Source organism: Humulus lupulus, chromosome 5 (genome assembly GCF_963169125.1).
Source record: "Humulus lupulus chromosome 5, drHumLupu1.1, whole genome shotgun sequence".
In the NCBI taxonomy this organism is placed as follows: Eukaryota; Viridiplantae; Streptophyta; class Magnoliopsida; order Rosales; family Cannabaceae; genus Humulus; species Humulus lupulus.
This window is the reverse complement of record NC_084797.1, coordinates 23,345,625-23,369,540: the sequence shown is the minus strand read 5'-3', so window position 1 is coordinate 23,369,540 and position 23,916 is coordinate 23,345,625. Positions and strand designations below refer to the sequence as shown.

General features: G+C 37.3%; 3 protein-coding genes across 3 annotated transcripts; 1 reads left to right on the top strand and 2 right to left on the bottom strand.

The window, feature by feature from the left end:
- Positions 1-9,212: 9,212 nt before the first annotated feature.
- Positions 9,213-13,406, top strand: LOC133834627 (plastidial pyruvate kinase 2). Its single transcript, XM_062264299.1, has 12 exons — positions 9,213-9,674; positions 9,771-10,058; positions 10,425-10,590; positions 10,830-10,964; positions 11,127-11,237; positions 11,336-11,424; positions 11,577-11,639; positions 11,767-11,942; positions 12,171-12,273; positions 12,397-12,545; positions 12,651-12,759; positions 12,928-13,406. The coding sequence occupies exons 1-12, from the start codon at positions 9,441-9,443 to the stop codon at positions 13,036-13,038; spliced, it is 1,734 nt and encodes a 577-aa protein (XP_062120283.1). The 5' UTR covers positions 9,213-9,440; the 3' UTR covers positions 13,039-13,406.
- A 120-nt stretch (positions 13,407-13,526) lies between these two features.
- LOC133834628 (hevamine-A-like) lies at positions 13,527-14,726 on the bottom strand. The gene has a single exon (XM_062264300.1). The coding sequence runs from the start codon at positions 14,629-14,631 to the stop codon at positions 13,729-13,731; it is 903 nt and encodes a 300-aa protein (XP_062120284.1). The 5' UTR covers positions 14,632-14,726; the 3' UTR covers positions 13,527-13,728.
- A 6,150-nt stretch (positions 14,727-20,876) lies between these two features.
- On the bottom strand, positions 20,877-22,059 carry LOC133834626 (hevamine-A-like). The gene has a single exon (XM_062264298.1). The coding sequence runs from the start codon at positions 21,996-21,998 to the stop codon at positions 21,069-21,071; it is 930 nt and encodes a 309-aa protein (XP_062120282.1). The 5' UTR covers positions 21,999-22,059; the 3' UTR covers positions 20,877-21,068.
- Between the last annotated feature and the right edge of the window lie 1,857 nt (positions 22,060-23,916).

Here is a 23,916-nt window from a genome sequence, read left to right as displayed (position 1 = left end):
CCAATAAGGACAAAGATGTATGAGTGCACCAAAATCAGCTTTTTTTTTTTTTGCTGAAGTGAGTCTTGCATGAAGCAAGAGCACACGAAACCTTTACTAAATGAAAGGAATAATACAAAAAAAAGGCACTTCCACACAAGAAGCCCACCAAACCCGAAACAATAACAATAAAATCAAAGCGTCTAAAAAGGTTTAAGCAACAGGTACACCCTACAACACTCCAAAGAAAACAAAAGAAATCCAGCTAACCAACCGATCCAACTAACACTACAGAAAACAGGAAGACAAGGGTAACACAGAACTGGCTTAAGCATAAAGACCTAAACAACAAGGGGCAGTCTTTTGGCGAAGAAACAAAATTGGTCATCATAGGACGACCTAACCAACCAAGGAAACTGCCAGAGTCCCATCTCTATGCCTCATGGTGGAATCCAAGCCTTGAAGTCATTGAGGATATCATCCCCACATTTTTTTTTTGTTTGATGAAAGGAGAAATCATCATCCCCACATTTGCTTATATCAATCTTGCCGACTAAATTGTAGTGGTGAGCAAATTTTGCAGAATTATGAGCCATAAAATTTACTGCTCTATCTATCTTTGAACACTCCCAATGACATAATTTGGCACAATACCCCTGGAATTTGTGTTTAATATCGCTCAGATTTGGAGCTTCGACCATAGAATTCTTCTGGAAAACATCCACTACTGTCTTGCAGTCACTCTGGAATATGTATGGCGTAGAGTCTTGTTGTACTGCAGACCGAGCTGCAAGCAAGAGAGCCAAGGCTTTAGCTCTTGTGGGGTCCATTTCCTGGACCACTTCTGTGATAATCGTGATGATTGAGTCTGATGAATCACGGCACACTACTGCTAAGGTTGTGCTGTCCTCTGAGATAGCCACATCCATTGAGAAGCATAGCCAGTTGGGTGGTGGTGGAAACCACCTAGGCTGTGACTCCTTTGGAGAACAAGAGTCCATGTACCATTCGGCTAAGCGCCCACTGAATCTAGGGCATAATACTGTAAACGGCGTGGGGCTTGATCCATGGGCGATAACATTTCTCTCCCTCCAAATAATATCCACAAGAAATGAGGCTTGAATGAAGAACTCCTCAAAACCAAGAGGGGCGGGCATATTGTGATGACAGTCAAAGAAGGAGAACCAGTCCCGCCAGCTCTCAATACCTGTTTGTTCTGTGCAAAGCCCATAAAGATTAGCAAACCACAATTTAGCTGTCCAGTTGCATTTCCAAAACAAGTGAAACGAGGTTTCTTCAGCTTCCTCGCAGAAAAGGCAACACGATGTCCTTACATCCATAAGTTGGGCCAGACGCCCGGAGGTTGGGAGAGCATCCGCCACGATTTGCCACCATAGGTGTTTTAGTCTTGTATGTATTTTGCTTTTCCAAATACATTTCCACTCCGCCCCTTGAGATTGACCTACGAATGGCAAGGTGAAAGTTGACCTGATTGAGAAATTACCAGTAGGGTCGTGCAACCATATCCAATTATCCTCCTTGTCCTCCATAGGATGTTGATTTTGGTGATTCTCTCCACGTCCTCCCTAGCAAACCACTGGGAAAGTTTTGCCACATTCCACATTTTGTTCTCAATGAATTGGCTAACCCAACTGACTCCATTAGAGGCATCCATAAGAGGGACTGACCTATGTGGTGTAGTTGGGAGCCAATTGTCATACCAGATGGAGGTAGAATTCCCATTGCCAATTCTTCTGCCAAGACCTTTTTTCAACAAGCTCACAGAGCGCATGATCCCCTTCCATAAACGTGAGTCGTTCTGTTTTGTCATATAGCTAAGAATACTCACTTCCTTTAACTACTTAGCCCGGATTAGATCGTGCCAAATGCCTTGCTTTCCCACTAAAATTTCCCACGCTCTCTTTGCCATGAATGCTTCATTGGTGGTTTTTGAAGTTCTGAAACCCAAACCTCCTGATAGTTTCAGCATACAAAGCTTCCCCCAAGATAAAGTATGCATTCTTCTCTTATTTGTTGTATCCCCCCACCAAAAAGAGCGTAGAGCCTTATCCACTGACTCATGCATTGAGCAAGGCATTGGTCCTGATGCTGCAACATAAGAAATTAGAGAAGATCCCACAGCTTGAACCAGAGTTGATCTTCTTGCCTTAGATAGCATATTCGCTTTCCATCCTTGCACACGGTCATTAACTTTATCAAGGATGAAGCGCAAATCTTTAGCTCTTGATCTGGATGCGAGGAGGGGAAGACCGAGGTGGAGACAGTCTCCCTTGACCCTCGGCATTTGGAGGAATTCCGCTAACGCCATTCTCTTAGCATTTGGGACGCTCTTAGAGAAGTGAACCGCAGATTTTGATTTACTCACTCTCTCCCCGGACCAAGAACAGAATATATCCATACATTCCATAAGATTTTGAGCTTCCCTTTCAGATGCCCTTCCAAATAGTACAATATCATCATCAAATAGGAGATGCGTAATTGGATTACCTCTTCTAGCCACTTTGACGCCGAAGATTTTACGTTGACTCTCATCTCTTAGTAGCAATCTAGAAAGGACATCTGTTGCTATGATGAATAGGGCTGGGGATAGCGGGTCGCCTTGTCTCAGGCCTCTGGAAGGGGTTAAGTTACCAGCTTTTGCCCCATTAAGCAGCAGAGAAAAGGTTGATGTAGAGACACATTTCATGATCCATCCCACAAAAGTATCATGAAAACCCCAGTTTGATAACACCGCCTTCAAGAAGTGCCAATCCAATCTATCATAGGCCTTTTCCATATCAAGCTTCACCAAGAAGTATCCGTCTTTATTTCTTTTGTGTTGCATTGAATGGAGAATCTCTTGGACCACCATAGAGTTGTCATGAATAACTCTCCCTTTTACAAATGCAGATTGCATATGAGATACTAGAATCGAAAGTAATGGTCTCAATCTGTTAGCTAGTAACTTCGAAATGATCTTATAGGCCACATTACATAAGGCGATTGGCCTATTGTAATGCCCCGGATTCCCTAATGTGGTTTAACGGTTGGATTAGTAGGCCGGGAGGGCCATAATTGCTTAATTATGCTGTTAAACGTGTTTATGTACGTTTATGAGAATTATATTATAATATAATGTTAATTGTATGCATGACGGTGATATATGTTGAGACCACATTATGATGTGGGTTTGTTCGAGCTGTTCGACATGAGACGATCGTAGATTATTGATTAGCGGTTTAATCACAGCGGGTTTAAGTGTCGAGACTTGGTTTGAGTCTCGGGGTGATTTTGATGATTAGAGCGTTACCGGGAGATAAAGGGTAGCGGGATGTGAATTATTGGTGTTTGAGATTATCGAGAATAACAGGAATTGGAGAGCGTTAATTATGATTAACGAGTTAGGAGGAAAGTACCAAAAATGCCCTTGGGAGTCTTTAGAAACCATTAATTGACCTAGGGGTAAAATGGTCATTTCACCCCTAGGATAGATATAACCTTATTTAGCTGAAAAGGTGATGGAAAAACAGAGTATCTTTGAGAGTTCTCCCGTACCTTCTTTTTCTCTCTGTTCTTTGTGGTTTTTGAGCCAACTTTGAGGATTCTAGCTTGGGAAGCAAGCCTTGGGAGTTTGGGAGTGTGTTCCACTATTGAAGAGCTTCGTAAGCCAAGCTTTGGGTAAGTTTCTAACCATAGTTTCTCTGGTTTGCTCTGTTTTAGTTTTGTTTTGCAGCTGAGTTTTCTAGGGTGAATTCATGGGTTTTGTTGGGAGTTTTGGCTAGGGTTCCCATGCTTGTGATGTTTGGGATGTGTTGGGATGGTTTTTGGGTTTACTTGGCATCAAGAATAGGCTTTGGAAGCTTGGGAATCGAGTTAGAATCGAAGAAGATGAAGAAGGTCGGTTCACGGAAGTTTTGGGCTGGAGGTAGCGCTACAGCGCCCACCCTAGGGCGCTATAGCGCTCCTCAGGAGGGTTTCTGGCACTTGGGCGGTTCTGAGTATAGCGCTGTAGCGCTAGGGGTTGAGCGCTGTAGCGCTACCCTGTTCCTTCCAAACCCCGTTTTGAGTGTTTTTAAGGGTTTTTGACTTGGGGTTTCAATCCTTAAGGCCCGGGATCGATTCTACTCACCGTGTGGGCATGTTTCGAGGTCCCGAGGGTGGTGCTTAGGTTAAGACCCTATTATTGTGGATTCTCATTAATGGAGGTTATAATTGGTTGTGATTAGGTAACCGCTAAGGAACTAAAAGACCGATCGTTCTCAGGGGTCGTCTTTATCATACTTCTCGCTCGAACTTGAGGTAAGAAAACAGTGTATGGACACAGTTGCACCCTGTACAAGTATATGACATGCATGGTTTGATATTGAGGCATGTTGTTTGTTATATGTGAACGTGGATTGCATATCAAATGCTAATGATTGCTAATCACCTGTTAAAGACACTGACTAGTCAGGGACCGACTCTAAAGTCGACGAACACGCATTGAGTGGCTCTATGGCATTAATGCGGGACCGACCTAAGGTCAAAGAAACTTACAAGCGCTTGCCTGGTCTACGACCAGATGACTATAGCCAAGGTATATGACCCCGGTGACCGTTTGTCACGTGGCTAAGGGACGTTGTCCATAGTTTCGACTCTAGAGTCGTGAGGAAGGTTATGTTGGTGACCAATCACCATGCACCTGTCCTGAACAAACTTATGAATGAAACACTTATCGATTAAGCCCTAGTGACCCTATCGTCACATGGCTAGAGGGAGCGATGCTCATTACTGTGACTTTTGGCTATTGTCACCTATTTGTTGGACTGATAGTCCTGGATGATTATTATGATCGTTGTTGATGTTATACCGTATCTTATTGTGTTTTCTTGCTGGGCCTTGGCTCATGGGCGCTACGTGGTGCAGGTAAAGGAAAGGAAAAGCTTGGCTAGCCTTGAGTGGAGAGCTTGGGCGATGTGATGTACATACAGGGCCGCTTGACCGCCACGGTCGAGGAGTTCTCAGAGGGACTAGGGGTTTACCCTATTTTTGCCGCTTAGGCCGGCGGAGTTTGTAAATATGAAACTGTAGCGACTCTTTTGTACTACGAACTACTTGTAAACATTTTAAAAGGCTCATGAGCAGTTTATTTACTTAATGAAATGTACCCTTTCCTTTTACTGGTTTTCCACCTTAACCTGATAATAACACTTAGATCACGTTTTTAGCCAAAGGACTCGGGTAGCGAGTCAAATTTCCGGTTCACCGTTCTCTGTAACTGTTCTGGGGTAGCCAGGGCGTTACACCTATAGTCATTGATGGAACTCGGCTGCTCCCTCTTCGGCAAAAGAACCAGGTTGGCTGCATTAATTGAAGTCGAGAGATCACAATGGGTAAAAAAATGCTTAACCATGCTGATCGCATCTTTGCCTACCGTATCCCAGTGGTGCCTAAAGAAAGATCCTGGCATGCCATCGGGCCCTGGTGCCTTGTCTGAATTTATACATCGAAACGTCTATAATTTCCGTGTCGCTTGGAATTTCCGTAAGCATCATGTTCTAAGTTTGAGATATACCAGGTGAAACCAAACCGTCCAAATCAGAAGGAAACTGGGTGGCCGACGCAATAAACATGTCCCTAAACTTTTCCAAAAAACAATCAGTAATCTCTTTCCTAGAAGATAACCAATTTCCCTGAGAGTCTTTGATAGTGCCAATGAAGTTTCTCCGCCTTCTAATAATGGTGGAGGCATGGAAAAATTTGGTACTCTTATCCCCATCCTTGAGCCAATTTATCCGTGATTTCTGCTTCCACAAAATCTCTTCCCGCCTCAACGCTTCATCGAGAGACAATCTAGCTATGACCTCCTCAGTCGGATCTTGGTTATTAGAACATTCAATCTTCAAGAGTCTATCTTTGGCCTCTACGATTTGGTTACGAACCCTCCTGAATTGAGTTCGATTCCAAGAAGTCAAGTCCCTTCTCACTTGTCGCAACTTAGCTTCAAAATTCCGCATAGGATTGGGATGGTGTGTTGATTGCCAGGCTTTGCGCACCACCCACAGACTTCGCTTGTCCCTGTACCACATGTTTTCATACCGGAACACTCTTAATCTTTTCTCCTTATCCCCCAAGGTGTCGAGCAAAATGGGGTTATGGTCCGAGGAACTTGTCGGGATATTTGTAACCACTGCTTTTGGCATAAGAATTCTCCACTCAGAATTGACCAAACAACGGTCTAACCGGGCACGCTTGAGAGAACTAAGACCACCCATTGTACTTACTTTCTTTCTCCAGGTGAACAGTGTGCCACCCGCTCCCAGATCAATCAGGCCTGTTATAGAAACCATTCTCTGCAGATCAAAGGAGTAGTAGGAAGTGTTACCTGGTTTTGAGTAATTAAGATTCTCCGAATCCTTAAGCGTTCCATTGAGGTCACCGATGATGAGAATAGGGGCAGAGGATTGGATGATTTCCTCTCCAAGATTCCGCCAAAATTCTTCCCGGCCAACCATCGAAGGGGGACCGTACGTTGCATAAATATGCCAGTGGGTGTGAACAGGATCAGACTTAATTGCCCCTTTAATGCAATTCTTTGAGGCGTTAAATAACTCGAAATTGACTCCTTTCTTCCAACAGATACCAAAGCCGCCTGAAAGGCCTAGCGGAGCAACATAAATATAGTCAACAAAATGCAGCTTCCTCAACACGGTTGAAAACGTTCCTCTCGAACTCTGTTTTCAGACAAAACAAGGACCTCAGGGTTGTAAACTCTATTGAGTTCCGCTAGCTCACAAACTACCGGTCCGCGGGCTAGACCTCGACAATTCCAGGCTAAGAGTTTCATGAGGACCGTGGAGGCTCTTTCGGGCCAGCCTCCATAGCCCCAAAGCAAAAAACCTGGGTGGGTTGTGAAGTTCCTTCTTCTTGTACTGATGGTAAGTTAGGTAGGTCTTCCTCCATGGTCGAGTCTTGGTGGCAGTCAGAGGTGCCTTCACCTTGATCATTTTCATCACTTCTCAATTCTCTGATAAATTTCAGAAACTCCTTTTGTTTAAGTGTCTCCACCGTCTCCAAAGTTACCTCAATAAGCGGACCTGCATCCTCCTTGTGAATCTTGCGAGGTCTCCCCCTTGCTTTGCCACTACTAGTAGATGACTTGGAGTCCCTTTGTCGTGTGGGGGTTTTAGAGTGTTTTCGTTTTCTGCCCACCTTCCCATGTGATGCTTGATGGCTTGTTGTCCCTTCGGATCCAATACTAAAGCCATGAGTTGTCAAGGTTGGAGCATTCTTCAAGAGTGATGGAGTGGTCTCGGCAACACTTCCTGGTGGGATACTACTCACGTTGGTGATGGGTAACAATGGGCTGTCAGTCGTGGGTTGATGAGAGGACCCGGATTGAGGAAGAGGAGTTATAGGCCCAGCCAATTTCCTCTTTCTAAGAGGCTCTTGAGAATGGTCCATCAAGTCTTCAAAGGCTAATGGAGGCTTGTAAAGTGATTGTGTGGGCCAATATTTATTAATAGTCTCTTGGCCCAAATAAAGCTTAAATGCTTGAGCCCAGCAATCACTTGAAGGCCATGGAATGGTGACAGATTCGGGCCCAAAGAAATTCCTTAGCAATTGGGCCTTAACTTCCTCTGCGTTATTATTGAGTCCATCATGAACACTCACTTGTTGACTTAGTGGCTTTTGCATGGTACTATTCTGACCACTACCATGCACTGAATTGCTCAAAGAGGAAGGAGTATGGGGTACCTTTTCTACTTCTTTCCCTAGGCGCTGGCCTGTTTCACCAAAATTGGAAAGTTTCGTACCTAGACCTGAGCTCACCGAGGACTGAACCACTGCAGGGAGGCATGACTTTTGCTGAGCACCTGGCAACCCGTCTCTTTCCGTTGGGGTGAAGATCGAAGCTGTCGTCACACCAAAATCAGCTTTGTAGGTACTATTGTAGTCAAATTTTTTTACATAAGTATATAACTGCTAAAATAATAACTACTTAGAGATTTTCCCCCTACATTTCTCTAGCTCCCGCAACAAAGGTTAGTGTTAGGAATCGATCACCACACCAAAACACTAAGAAGTTGTTTGATATGAGTTACTCTTTGCAAGAGAAATGATAGTCTTCAAGACTTCTGAGTCTGGTACGAGGTATTTCTTATTTTAAACTTTGAAATTATATGACAATAGAAATGATATTATTACAGGAGAGTGTAATCTTATATCATTCAAAAAAAAAAAAAAACAATAGATTTCAAAACTAATTATAATACAACCAGTTACACATATAATTAATTTTAATATTAATTAAATTAAAATATTTAATTTAATATATATTATAATATGTTATATCATTTATCTTTTTATTAAATTTTTTAATTAATTTTTGAAAAATAATGTAGAAGATTCTTGTGTTCAACTAAATAATGTAATTCAATTAACGAGAATCTAATCAAATATTTCATGCACTAACAAACACAATTTACTAGTTTTTAGACAATCATATTCTATTTCTTAATATTCTCATTAATTAGATAATTTTAAACTCCTTATAGGTATTTCACTTCCCAAAAATCTAAATAAGCATTTAAATGCTACACATTTATTTATAATTGTTTCCCACATGATGATGAGAAGAAAAAAATGTCACATGGATGTTATTATAACAATTAAAAATCCAGAATAGCAAAATCAATCATGGCTTCAGACAAAATGGAAACAATTATAATATTGGTCAATTATTGGTACTACTACTTGAACCATAAGATTACAGAAAAACAATCAAGTAGTAAGTATTAATTAATTATATTAAAATGAGATGAATCGCATTCTCACGGGATCGATGGATCTAACTATACGGGCTTGAACTTGAAGACACAAAATTGGCCAATAATAACCTAACATAAGCGTGGGAATCTTTTTTCCTTTTCAAATCCCATCCACATGGCCCAGGCCAAAACCAAATCGGGCCCAAAATAATTAATATTTGTCTAGTGATTGATTATATTCAATACAATAGTCATCATCCATCAACCAATTATTTGGTTACAATTTATTATTTTTATTCAAAACAATTATTTCGTGACAAAATATGCAAAATCTAATACTCCAACTACTTTGAGAAAATAGTTGATAAATGTCACACTACAGAAGTGTCACGTTTTATTTAATTATTAATTTAAATGAGTTCTGACGAGCAGGGCAGGGCAGGGCAGGGGCACGTTAGTACTTAAGGTTGTTATTCGATACAACCAAAGCCCTCCTTAAAACCTCCGCCCAAAAAAGAGAGTAGTAGCAAGTACGGCGATTTGTTCAACCTCAAAAAGATACCGAAACTTACATCACCTGCAACGCCTCTCATTTCTATAACTACTCATTACTAGCTTCATTACTCTTCTATTCACTCCAAATCTCACCCACATTACTCTCCCTCTCTCTCTCTCTACAAGCCGAAGGTTTATTGCTTCTCTCTCTTGATAATGGCTCAGGTGGTGGCCACGCGGTCGATTCAGAGCGCCTTTGCATGCCCTAGCTCCGGATCGGGACAAGACCTGATTGAGAAGCTAAAGCCTTCGAGCCTCGCCTCCAAACTGTTCTTCAATGTTCAGAAGAAGAGGTGCAATAATGTCGTTTATTGTAAGAGATCTCAAATCAGTGCCAAGAGATCTGCACAAGCTGAAGTTGTTCCCGTTTCTCCTGAGGATGTGCCCAAGGTTTTTCAACTTTTTTTTTTGTTCTGTTTGATTGCTGAGAAAAATTGGGAAAATATGAAGTTTTGCTTATTTTTTCCTTTTTGAAATGTGTATTAGGTAGAGGAGCGAATTGAAAAATTGCATGAGTTACAACATCTTGGTGATACATCAGTGGCTGTGTGGTCTAAGCCAACAGTCAGACGCAAGACTAAGATTGTTTGCACAATTGGACCTTCAACGAACACGAAGGAGATGATTTGGAAGCTGGCTGAGTCGGGAATGAACGTTGCTAGAATGAATATGTCACATGGAGATCATGCTTCTCATAAGAAAGTTATTGATTTGGTTAAGGAATATAATGCGCAAAACAAGGACAATGTCATTGCAATCATGCTTGATACAAAGGCAAGATTTTGTTTACTTTTTAATTTACCACATTATTTATGGTGACTTTTGTTTTATCTCGGATTTTATTAAAAAAAATTCAGCATACTAGTTTGAATTTACCATTCCATATGTTAGGTTCACTTGTATTCCTTATATTGGTTCTTTTGATTTTCTGGGTCAAATTGTGTGATGCTTTTGGTGAATATTAGAAATAGTTTATTAATGATATGCATGTTTGTCATGGACTCATGGCTGTATAATTTCTTGTCCAAGTATCTTTATTTAGTTTTTTTTCCCTTTTTGCTAAAGTATCTTTATTTTATTTTAATTATTCAATAATATTTAGGGGTTTATTTATTTATTTTTCTTCTCATTGTTTAACAGGGCCCAGAGGTTAGGAGTGGGGATTTGCCACAACCTATTAACTTAGAACCTGGGCAAGAATTTACTTTCACAATTCAGAGAGGAGTTGGAACAGCGGATTGTGTTAGCGTGAATTATGATGATTTCGTTAACGATGTAGCAGTGGGCGACATGCTTCTAGTTGATGGTATGCCCTGTACCTTGTCTTCTTTGTATTCTAAGATCTGATCACCCGTACTGTGTTTCATAATTATATTGGAGGGAACATTTTGTACGTCAATGTACGGTCATCACCTTGTGACAGGAAACTTTCTTCTCTACACTTCTGTATCATTGAATCTTTTGTGCTTTTGAGAGATACGACCATACCTAATCGTGTTATGATCTCATTAAGTTCCATCTTTGGCTTTCTGCTCTGTGTTGTAGGCGGGATGATGTCCTTTTTGGTGACGTCCAAAACAAAAGATTCAGTAAAATGTGAGGTTGTTGATGGAGGAGAACTTAAGTCTAGGCGACATTTGAATGTTAGAGGGAAAAGTGCAACATTGCCTTCCATCACAGGTTGGATCCTAAATTATTTTCAGTGTCCTTTTATTCTAACTTTTCATATATTTCTTCATCATAGTTCTTTTACCCTTAATTATCTTTATTAATTACAGTAATAATTACTATATATTTAAAGCTAGGAAATTGATATTTTGTGTTTAAACTTGACTATTGCAGAAAAGGACTGGGAAGATATCAAATTTGGAGTCGACAACCAAGTTGACTTTTATGCTGTCTCCTTTGTTAAATCTGAAGAAGTTGTTCATGAATTGAAGAATTATTTGAAAAGTAAATATTTCGGTTACAGTGCTGTAAATATTTATGTAGAATGCTTGTTGGTCAGACGTTCAAGTTTTTAATTTACTCTTTTCTATTCTGTATCACAGGCTGCAATGCAGATATACACGTTATTGTAAAAATTGAAAGTGCAGACTCCATCCCAAATTTGCATTCTATCATTACCGCATCTGATGGGGTGAGCTTCTGAATTTTTGAAATGTAATATGATGAATAATTTGCTCTTATCTGTATGGTAATCATTCTGTCTAAAATACTCATCTTAATCTCAACACTTGGGGTTACTTCTATGACTTCCCACTAAATGGCATCACGTCCTCTCATTTTTAGGCAATGGTTGCTAGAGGAGATTTGGGTGCAGAGCTTCCTATTGAGGAGGTTCCTCTTTTGCAGGTAATTTTCCTACTTTATAATAGAAGTAAAAAAGAAATCATTTCTTATTAGTGAACATGTCTGGTGGTAAACATCTTTTTGAGTCGATTTTGTCATTCTTAAGATTTTTCCTTCTCCCCTGTTTTAGGAAGAGATAATCAGGATCTGCCGTAGCATGGGGAAAGCTGTCATTGTCGCAACAAATATGCTTGAAAGCATGATTGTTCACCCTACCCCAACCAGGGCAGAGGTGTCAGACATTGCGATTGCTGTTCGAGAGGGTGCTGATGCAGTCATGCTTTCTGGGGAAACTGCTCATGGAAAGTATGTTCCTACTTTTACTATAATGTCGACATTTTGCTTGATACTAGCAATATTTGACTGGTGAAGATTGTTGGCAAGCAACAATTGCACAGATGCATGTCATCTTGGAGTTGCTCAAAGATTGCAGGCATCTTTGTTGTCTTGAAGGTGTTTTTGGATTTTCGTTAGTCTGATTCTTTAAGGTAAAAATAAATATACCTCAAACGTGGTAATTTCACTTCTATGTAGGTTCCCGCTGAAAGCTGCAAAAGTTATGCACACAGTTGCATTGCGGACTGAAGCAACCATACCAGGTGGTACAATGCCAGCTAATCTTGGTCAAGCTTTCAAGGTCAGTTGAAAAATGATTTAACCTTTTATGCTTTTGTCGAAGCTCTTTCCTCCTACTCAATTTATTTTTGAGTTCCATTTGATTATGGATTTTATCACTAACTGGACCTGTTTCATTCTGCAGAACCATATGAGCGAGATGTTTGCCTACCATGCAACTATGATGTCTAACACTCTCGGCACCTCAATTGTTGTCTTTACAAGAAGTGGTTTCATGGCTATTCTATTGAGCCATTATAGACCTACTGGCACCATATTTGCCTTTACAAATGAGTAAGTTTTTGCGTCAAAAGCATAAATTCTCTTGACAAATCATTCTTTCTAATCTATTGGATTTTACAATTTGACTGACCCTACATAATTTTGATTGCCATGCAGTAAGAGAATACAAGAGAGACTGGCTTTGTACCAGGGTGTGTGTCCGATACACTTGGAGTTCTCGGATGATGCTGAAGAGACATTTGGAAAGGCATTGTCCTTGCTGCGGGTAAGAATTTGAAGGAATACTTTACCATATAGATCTTATAATGTTATCCACGGAGTTTTCTAGTCATTTATGTTATGATAATCAATCATATCTTGATTTCTGGGTCTCGTTTTGTTTCGGCTTGGCTTTCACCGACGATATAAACATGTATGGTGTTTCTATGCACAGGACCAAGGAATGGTTAGGGAAGGAGAAGAGGTGGCACTTGTTCAAAGTGGCAGACAACCCATCTGGCGGTTTCAATCTACTCACAACATTCAGGTGAGGAAAGTCTTGTAATCTCTGCTGATGGTGGGAGAATCGACGCAAGTTGAAAGTGTCTAAAGTTAGAGAACTCTGTTATTTCTAGTACGAGTGGTTTTGAGTATTGGCTTGCTTGTCTGTTCGTTTACTTGAAAGATTCCATCTGCTCTAAGTGCCCCTTATCCTTGCTCCACTCCATTAGTCTTCCTCTTTGTTTTTTATTTAAAAATATTGTATGTTTATTTCAAGTTAAGAATATAGCACGGTTGGTGCTGTTTTTGTTTATTATTGTTTGGCATTTTGAATCAAAACAATTCTAGTTGAGTGTTGTTTAGTATATCCTTTGTCGAATATACTATTTATTTGCCTCGTCTTACAAGAATGAGATTGTAAGCCCGTGATAATCCACTCTTCACCCTTTGTAGTTTATACTTCATTGTTTTTTTTTTTGCTCTGTTAAGTCGCTTTCAATTGAAAATGTAATGGTCAGTGCTGTCTCTTGCGACATAATAACATCCACATAGTATTGAATTCGTCTCTCAAGTTGACACTTTTGTTATTACTCGATTAAAACAAGACGACGACATTACCTTTGGTCCCCACGACCGTGGAGCCAATGTCGTTGGTGATCAAATCCCAAAGCGAAATAGAAAATTACTCTTTACGTACATAACTTGTACTACATAGCAACATATTTATTTATTGAAATGAAATACACCTACAAAGTCACACACTTCCAATGATAGCTGAACTGTAGCCAGTTTTGTCATCAAAGAACTTGGACCATAACATTACACCTCCATACTTGGGCGATTTCTTTATCACCGGTAGAATTTGAGTAGTCAGAACATTAGGTGGAATGAACCCTTTTCCAGTGGAAGCTGCCTCAGGTGCTGCCGGCAAGCCCAAGAAAATCTTCTCTGCCTTTATCGATGTAGTCCACTGGCTCCATGATCTCAAAAGACTACTAACATCACCCGAACTTGAGTACTGGCAAGGAGGATTGTTGTAAAACTGAACCCAAACATAGTCAAACAGACCTGTGTTAAGAGCACTTCCAAGGAAATTGTCAGGAAGTGGACACTGAGGAGCTGCAGTCAAGTATACAGGTTTTCCTACTCTGCTATATGCCTTTAGGTTGCGGGCCAGATCCTCCCAATACTTGTTCGAACCCTGTACAATGTCAAAATCTATACCATCCAAAACGGCATCGCCTAAGGGACGAGAAGTTGATGTACCACCCAAGAAATTGTTCCACAAATAATCTGCCACGTTTTTTGCATCTGCTGGAGATGCAAGAGAGTAGGCTCCTTCAGCTCCTCCAATGGAGAGCATTACTTTGATCCCTTTGTTTTGGCAACTTCTTATGCCTTCACTAGTGGTGGCGCAAGTTTCCTGGTTGCAGTGGCCAGCGAGGTTGATCCCCGGGGTTTGGCCATTGCCAAACTTGTTGAGATAAGCTATGTTGACAAAGGAATATCTTCCGGTAGTGCAAGTTTGTGCTAAGTTTCCCTCGAAGCCGTTTTGGCCCCAGTAGATGGCAATGCCCCCAGCAGCATGAGAGAATTGGATTACGGCCAAAGTTTGGAGGAGTAGTAGAGAAACTGTAACATGGGAAGCTCTAGCCATGTTTTTGGTAGAATATTGTGCATATACTAATGCGAGTTTTTGTTTGTTTGGATTCTTTACGAGTTGGACTTTAGAGGGCTGCTTCTTCTATTTAAGCTGCTCAGTGTCTACAAACTCTGAGCAATTAATATAGCTTCTTCGTTACGATACGGTTGAGTTGACTATGAAGTCAAGCTAATTTTTCCATCTTATGATGCTCCCAGCTTCAACTTTTGCCAAGTCTTTGCCCATTCATTTTTCCCAAAGCGTTCATAGTCAAGCTAATTTTTCCATCTGATAATAATGATGCTCCCAACTTCAACTTTTGCCTAGACTTTTCCCATTCATTCTTAACAAAGTTTGTCTATTCTTTTTTATATATGTGAAAATTTCTATTAATTTTTCAAAGTTTATGATGATCTTCAATAACGGAGTTAGGGAACCTCAATGATGGAGTTAGGGAACGGTGCCTATGGCCCCCTAACTTTTTTTTCTTTCTATATTTTTGTATAAATATTTTGTATATACTAGTATAATCTTTATTAAATTTTTTTTCTGATTTATTCTATATTTTAGTTCTAGTTTCGTCACTGGTTATCGCGGTAATAATTTTTTTAAAAGAATATAACTATAAGCTATCATGATTTATAATACTATTTTGATTCCTTAGATATGCGCGATTCAATATTAAATTACATAAATAACAATACCTTATCTTAAGTGATGATGTGCACTACTCGTTTAGGGGTTCAAAAACTTTTTTTCTGATGATTGTGTGTGATCCTGCAGCGACTATCAGAGGGACATTACATGGACAGTTATAGGCGACCCTCGATTTATTTCCGAATGAAAGAGACGGATTGAGCGATAAAAGAAGAACATATGAAGAATAATCTGGCTTCTACGAATGAACCTATGCTATAGGTTTGATCAATTACAGGCTCATGGGAATGTTTTTCCCTTCTTTGACGAAGAAAGGTATTTTACTTTTCCAGGTTTTAGTAGAAAAAAAAAAAGAGGTTCCCTCACCCGTTACGTGATAGCACACAGAGAAGACGGCCGTGGTGGCACCCGCCCGCGTTGATCTTCGTCTGACCACGGATCTCTGACGGGTATTCTCCGGACTGAGCGCAAAGAAAAAGTAAGTCTTAGTAATATTCTATTGGGGAACTAAGAGGCACAGAACTACTTGCATTGATAAGATATTGCAGAATAATTCATGCTAATTATTATACACAATAAATATGTTACACACTATCTAGTCTTATTGTTAGATATTAGTCGTTTTGGCTATTAATGTGGCAGGTATCTTGTTATTTTCTCATTGGGTTAAACTATTAACTACCGTGTTAAATATATATATTTTCAATTAGATTAGTCAACTAATTCTAAGTTGATAAATAAATTTAAGAGGGCATTTATCATTTTATTCGTGTAATTTTGTTTAAATACTCAACTAAGTTTTTGTATGGTACAAATGTTTTCTTAAGTTGTTCTATTTTTTTTTTTTCAATGTTGCTTGATTCAAAGCTGGATTCTACCTTAGCACTTTTCGTACAAGTGGTTGGCCTCATGGTTCTCTAACCATGAGCTTAACCATTTGTTTGGTACGGTGGATTGGAGAAGGGATAGATTAATAGTTGTGAATGAAACTCTTAACATATTTTTGTTTGGTAAGAAAGAATAAGAACAAGGTGGAAATGGCTAAGGATTGCAAATCCCTTGGACACACAAAAATCAATCATTCTATAAATGGGTGGATTGTAGAACAAAAAAAATCCTTAAATAATAAAAATGATTAATTTTTTTAATATTATTATTTATTTAAAGTTGTAAAAAATTTATTCACCTCTTTCATTCTTCTTTACTTCCATTTTTTTCTCCATCTTTCTTAGTTAATCTATCTCTTCATCTCCCCATCCTTCCTATCAACCCGAATCTCTCTATTTGTTATAATCATATATATATATATATATAATTTTTCCCTTTTATTACGCAGTCTTCTAAAATATATGTGCTGATGATGGACAATGCTAGATTTGGGGAGTTCTTTGGTGGAATAAGGAGTTCAATATATACCTACTTTATTAAAGTAAATGGGAGTGCTCCCTAATTAGTACTTGAGTGTTGTAAGCTCTTGGCGAGGTATTGGGGTGCTTCTAGTGATCGCACAGAGGAAACTTGAGTGCCCTATGCCCATGGCAATGACACATTATATATGGAAATGACATACATGGCAATTTCACTTTCATGTAGGTTCCCCTTGAAAGCTGGTAAAGTTATGCACACTATTGCATTGTGGACTGAAGCAACCATACCAGGTGGTACAATGCCAGCTAATAATCTTGGTCAAGCTTTCAAGTTCAGTCAAAATATGCTTTAACCTTGTACGCTTTCATCCAAGTTCTTCCCTCCTACTTTGAGTTCCATTTGATTGTTGACTTGTTAGAGCTTTAGGATAAATGTTAGGATAAATGTATTTTTACACGTATGAAATTGGAATAAAAATCACCTGTCTCAAATTGTCTGTCCCTTTACTGTGGCCCAATAAATAATTGACATCTGCCCATTTTATTTATTTCACGTTAGCACACTACTTCCCTTTGTGTGAATCTCTTAATTCCTTTGTGGAAAAATAAATTATCATTATATTGCAATAGAAATATTTTATATTTATTTGAAAAAAAGGTCATGTCTCATACCTATTTAAAAAAATTATATTTTAAAGGTATTATTGATTTATTTTTATTAATTTGCACTCTATCAGTACAAATTTATAATACTTTTTTATTTTATTTTATAATTATATATATCTTTTGGATAATCTGCTTTCTATCCTTTTTATTTGTAGTAAAACTTATTGAAGAAAATATTATGCTATTAATTTGTTGTAAATATTTTAATTTTCATTTTTTATACCAATCATAAAAATAAAGTGTGAGTTTAAATTATCTTCAATTTTAATAAAAAAAATACTTTTTTTATAAAAATATATTTAAAATACTTTAATAGAACATACCAATTATTGGAAGAAAAATAAAACTTAAAAATGACTTTATGAAATTATAAAATTGAAACAAAATTAATATTATTTTCTACAATCTTTGCAAATAAAGAAACAAACAAAAGTTAGAGTAATATAATTTTGATATAAAAATATATTTAAATATTTTTATTTTAGGGAATAGTATATTTAAATCGTTACTGACACATTATTTTTTCTTAAACAAATATAAAATAATAATTCCCCTAAAAAGGAATTATATTGTCGAAATAGTTGCAATAAAAATAGATTATCCAAATAAAATAATTTTTTTTTTAAAATTGAAAAAGGTATTTAAAGAAATAAAATATTATTCATGAGTAAATAAAAAAAATAAAGTAAAATAATTTAATTAAATAATATGTTGATGACTTTTTTCGCTATCAACCTAATATGAGAGTATAAAGAAAATAATATAAAAGAATACAAGAATTTTACGTGGTTCAGACTATAAAAGAGTCCTAGTCCGCGAGTCTATGGTATTTAGTGAGCTTGAAGTTTGCTTGAGCAAGCTTCAATGGTGGTACTTAGGCAGCATATATATTGTATTGAGTTACATAGTTTCTCTCTCTAAAAATCTGAACCATTTACAAGGAGATATCCCATCCCTATTTATAAAGGCTGGGGTCATTAATGTTAATCATCTGTCATTAATATAAATTCCCCTATCTTGGGGTATTAATGCTGAATTAATACAAAAACAACTGCACTAAATAGAGACTACGATCCAGACGGATTGCATGGGGCCCATTACAGAAGGTCACATACCAACTTTATGGGGAATATATATCTGATTGTCAGGATGCGATGCACGTTTGCCCATGTCAGGCGGCGCTGTGGGAAATGCCAATTGTCGAGGGTACGAACTCGACAACACTAATCGAGACTCACTAAAAGTTGTCAAATGATCTTGTGGTGGTCCATACCCGCAATGAGTGACACCTGGCATCTACTCCAGGTCCGAGGACCAGAATTCTAGACCAGAGAGATAAGCGAGTGAAGAGAGCATCTCGGGACGTGACCTCACCTGGAGACATCCTTGCCTCGAGGACAGGCCTCAGGGCATGGCCTCACTTGGAGACATCCATGACTTGGAGATTTGATCGGGACATGCTCGGGATGTGGCCTCATTTGGAGACATCCTCACCTCAAGGGAAGATCTCGGGGCATCACCTCACTTGGAGACATCCACGACTTGGTCAGACTGGGTTTCCTGGAAGAGTTCACACTCCGAGAACTTCATGACTTGTCGCTAATTATTACTCCTAATTTCCACGTGTTGGGTAGTTAAAACACGAACAACATAATATATTTAAATATTTATTATGATAGCATTTTTTTAAATACATATATATATATTTAAATAACTGAGATTTTTATTTTTTATTTTTATAAAAAAAATTTCTTCAATTTTTTTTACCAATACAACAAATTATGATCCTAATATTATATATATATAGGGGAATTCTTCTATAGTGGCTTCACTTTAAGCCCTATCGGTGGGGCTCTCAGTATTCTCGACCCGTGAACAGTTTTCGGTGTGATATTTTTTATGACCGTGTATATTGTAGCTATTTAGAGCATCCTGCAAATTTTCAGAAAATTCTGAATAGTTTACAGTATCGAAAACTAAGTTCAAACATGTTGTTGCACGCGTGACTAATTTCTTTTATGCGCGTGGAAATCAACATGTTTGAACATTGTTTTCGGTACTGTAAACTATTCAGAATTTTCTGAAAATTTGCAGGATGCTTTAAATAGCTACAATATACACAGTCATAAAAAAAATCGCGTCGAAAACTATTCATGGGTTAATAAACACTGAGAACCCCACCGATAGAGCTTCAAGCATTGTCATACATATACATATATATATTTATGTGAATTCTCTTATAGGGGATTCACTTTAAGCCCTACCGGTAGGGCTCTCAGTGTTTACAACCCGTGAACAGTTTTCGGCGCGATTTTTTTTTATGACCGTGTATATTGTAGCTATTTAGAGCATCCTGCAAATTTTCAGAAAATTCCGAATAGTTTACAGTACCGAAAACTAGGTTCAAACATGTTGTTTTCCACTAGCATAAAAAAATTAGTCATGTGTGCATCAACATGTTTGAACCTAGTTTTCGGTACTGTAAATTATTCGGAATTTTCTGAAAATTTGTAGGATGCTCTAAATAGCTACAATATACACGGTCATAAAAAAAATCGTGCCAAAAACTATTCACGGATTGTAAACACTGAAAACTCTACCGGTAGGGCTTAAAGTGAAGCCTCTACATGAGAATTCCCTTATATATATATATATATATATATATATATAAAAGAAGATTATCAAAGATATTCAATATATACCAAATGAATATATTTTGTATTGATAGGACGATATATATGTAAATAAATAAATAAAGTAAATAATACTTTTAATAAAATAAATTTTTTAAATAAAACATGACATTTTAAAAAAATGAATAAACATGTAATATTTCTACTACAATATAATATAATTGATAATTTACTTTTTTCTCAAAACAGTAATAGCTACTAACGTGAAATAAATAAAATGGACAGGTGTCAATTATTTAGTGGTGCGACAGTAAAAGGACATGTAATTTGGAACAAGTGATTTTTATTCATGAAATTGTGTCTATTTTTTTTTTTTAATTAAGACCATAACGAGTGAGATAGTCAATATAACTAGCGAGCCATGGTGACACTTATCTTGATCACTAGCGAGCCTATTGTACTATAATCCACACTTCAACCTAAACATCCATTTTAGAGCTCATAAATGGTAGAGCATTGTGTGCATGTTTATACACATTTGTGAAGCTTAGTATATATTAGTTGGCTACCATATGGGTAATGGATGAAGCAGAAAGTTTGAGAATGTCAATGGGCAGCTACATGCACCCCACTGTTTTTGGTTTTTCCTCCTTGAAAATTACTCAAGTGCATTATTTACATCTCCCAATATCCATCTCACAAGAGAGGTTAGCCTCCAAACTCTTTATGAGATATATCTCATTGTTGTCCTATTGAGTATTAATAATGGATAAATATTGTTGATGTTCATGATTGTTTTTTCTGATTATTGTGATCAGCTTCACCTCTTTAATTCTATCATGACTCTCTTGACTAACTGGACCTGTTTCATTCTGCCGAACCATATGAGAAATGTTTGCTTACCATGCAACTATGATGTCATCCACGTAGTAACAAATTTGTCTATCAAGATGACATTATTTTGTTATTATAATACTATTGCTTGGTTGAAAACGACGACAATACCTTATCTCAAAAGTTAATTGGCTTGGTCCCCACGACCTGGAAGCCAAGATCACTCTGAAAGTACATAACTTGTAATACAGAGCAACTTATTTATATCATGATGAGATGAAATAGACCTACAAAATCACACACTTTGTAAGATACTTGAACTGTAGCCATTTTTGTCGTCAAAGTACTTGGACCACAACATTACACCTCCATACTTGGGCGAATTCTTTATCACCGGAAGAATTTGAGAAGTAAGAACATTAGGCGGAATATACCCTTTTCCGGTGGAAGCTGCAGCAGGTGATGCCGGCAAGCCCAAGAAAATCTTCCCTGCCTTTATCGATGCAGTCCACTTGTTCCATGAGCTCAGGAGATTATTCACATTTCCAGAAGAGTATTGGCAAGGAGGATTGTTGTAAAACTGAATCCAAACATAGTCAAACAGCCCCGTGTTAAGAGCACTTCCAAGAAAGTGATCAGGAATAAATGGACACTGAGGAGCTGCAGTCAAGTAAACAGGTCTTCCTACTCTGCTATATGCCTTTAGGTTGGTGGCCAGATCCTCCCAATACTTGTTCGAACCAAGTTCAATGTCGAAATCTATACCATCCAAAACGGCGTCGCCTAATGGACGAGAAGTTGACGTACCACCCAAGAAATTGTTCCACAAATAATCTGCTACGTTCTTTGCATCTGCTGGAGATGCAAGAGAGTAGGCTCCTTGACCTCCTCCGAGGGAGAGCATTACTTTGATCCCTTGCCTTTGGCAACTTCTTATGCCTTCGCTAGCAATGGTGCAACGGGCAGGGTTGCAGTGGCCGGAGAGGTTGATCTCCGGGGTTTGGCCATTGCCAAACTTGTAGAGAAAAGCTATGTTGACGAAGGAATATCTTCCGGTGGCGCAAGTCTGTGCTAAGGTTCCTTCGTTGACGTTTTGGCCCCAGTAGATGGCAATTCCCCCAGCATGAGAGAATTGGATCAAGGCCAAGGTTTGGAGTAGCAGTAGAAGAAGTGTAACATGGGAAGCTCTAGCCATGTTTTTGGTAGAATATTGTGCTTTGTGCATATAGTACTATTACTAATGCGAAGTTTCGTTTGTTTGGCTTCTTTACGAGTTGGACTTTGAGAGGGTTGCTTCTTCCTTTTAAGCTTTTCAGTGCCTACAAAATCTGACCAATTAGTCAAGTTTATTGACTACAATACAATACAGTTGACTATGAAGTCAAGTCAAGCTAATTTGTCCCATTATATAATACAGATGCTCCCAGCTTTAACTTCTTATGGCATGCTCAATGGTGGGGGTGGGGACTACGGGTGATTTTTTCTTTGTTTTTTTGCCTAGCCTTTTCTATTCATTCTCACCATGGCGTGTCTATTCATTTCTAGCTATGTAGAAGTTTCTATTAATTTGTCATAGTTCAGTTTACAATAATTGCTGCGACAATTATTCAAAATGTTAATTGAGACTACGAAGGTTGGTATATTTCCATACTTAGCTAATTAATGAATGATTGAAGATTGTGTAATTATTTTTTAATTAGGGTATTTTATGAGATGAAGATGATGCTTTTTTATTTTAATATGGAAGATTTAGTGTTTTTTTTTTTTTTCAGTTTTAACATAGTTAGAATTGGAATTATTTTAGATTTTTATATTATAAATTTTTGGTTTTAGTTTTTTTTTTTAATTTATAACTATAATTGTTTTTTGTTCAATTTAATAAAGATATTTTGCTTTATTTTCAAAGATATATCTTTTATTAATTAAAATATTTTATTAGTTCTAAATTAAGTTTTTTAATTTTAATATTTTTAATGTATTTTAATTAATTTTTCTCTCTTTTAAAATCTATATATTTTATAAAAATTTATGAGCTCGATAAATAATACAATCCAAAATGTTCTTTAAAAAGTAAAATTATATTATAAATATTATATATATATATATATGAATGTATATAATAGTGAAGAATCATTATATTACCTAAAATTAAATATTATAATTAATTCATAATTGTATGTATGTTAGTTACTTGATTTTTTAAGGTTATATTTATATTGAAATAATACACAGGAGATTTCACTCTCTTGGTATTAGTGTTTATTTCTCTTTATTTTATTAATTATTTTAAATACTTTTTAGCATGTCATCAACACAACACGAGTCTTAAACCAAGATAAATTTTTTTTGTTTAATTTCTTGAGTTGTCTTGATCAATACTTTTTGAAAATCCTGATCTAATTTTTTAAATTAAATAATTGATGATAGTAATGATTGTAATATTAAAAATTAATATACCAAATAAATCACAATAATTAATGATTATAAATTTAGTGCTTTAAAAATTAGTAAATTAATTTTATTTTTATAAAAGTCAATTAAACTTTTTTTTTGGAAAGTATTATGTACACATGTATATATTTATAATATCCAATATAATATTTTGTAATTAAAATATAACTATAATATATAACAAAATGTTAGAGAATATATTATTCAATGGAAATAGAGAAAATCAAAATACAACTCTATGCAAAATAGGGCTGTGCAAAAAATCCAAAAAACTGAATAAACCGCTCAAACCGACTGCCCGAACACTGAAAAAACTAAAACCAACGGAACCGAAAACCGCTGCAACCGCTGTGGCGAAAACCGACTTTAAATCGGTCGGTTTATAAGTTGGTCGCAAACCGACCATACAAACCAAAACCTACCGAATATGGTTAGGTTCTAAATTTGTGGATATAACATTGTAATCATGTGTTTAGGTTTTCAAATCATAAAGTTAAAATCTTTAAGTTAACAAATTAAATTAATCAATTTCATATTAAAAAAAAAAGCTAAAAAAATGGATTCCAATAATCTATATTTTTTAAACTTAAATTTCCTTAAAAATTATTAAAAAAAAAATCAAGTTCGGTTTGGGCGGTTTTAACCGACCGAACCGCAGTCTAAATCGGTCGGTTTTTTTTGGTGTTGAAAGT

Coding starts and splice junctions, on each gene's coding strand:
- LOC133834627 (XM_062264299.1), top strand. CDS start 9,441: ATGGCTCAGGTGGTGGCCACGCGGTCGATTCAGAGCGCCTTTGCATGC. Junction 10,059..10,424: donor CAATCATGCTTGATACAAAG/GCAAGATTTTGT, acceptor ATTGTTTAACAG/GGCCCAGAGGTTAGGAGTGG. Junction 10,591..10,829: donor CGACATGCTTCTAGTTGATG/GTATGCCCTGTA, acceptor TCTGTGTTGTAG/GCGGGATGATGTCCTTTTTG.
- LOC133834628 (XM_062264300.1), bottom strand. CDS start 14,631: ATGGCTAGAGCTTCCCATGTTACAGTTTCTCTACTACTCCTCCAAACT.
- LOC133834626 (XM_062264298.1), bottom strand. CDS start 21,998: ATGCACAAAGCACAATATTCTACCAAAAACATGGCTAGAGCTTCCCAT.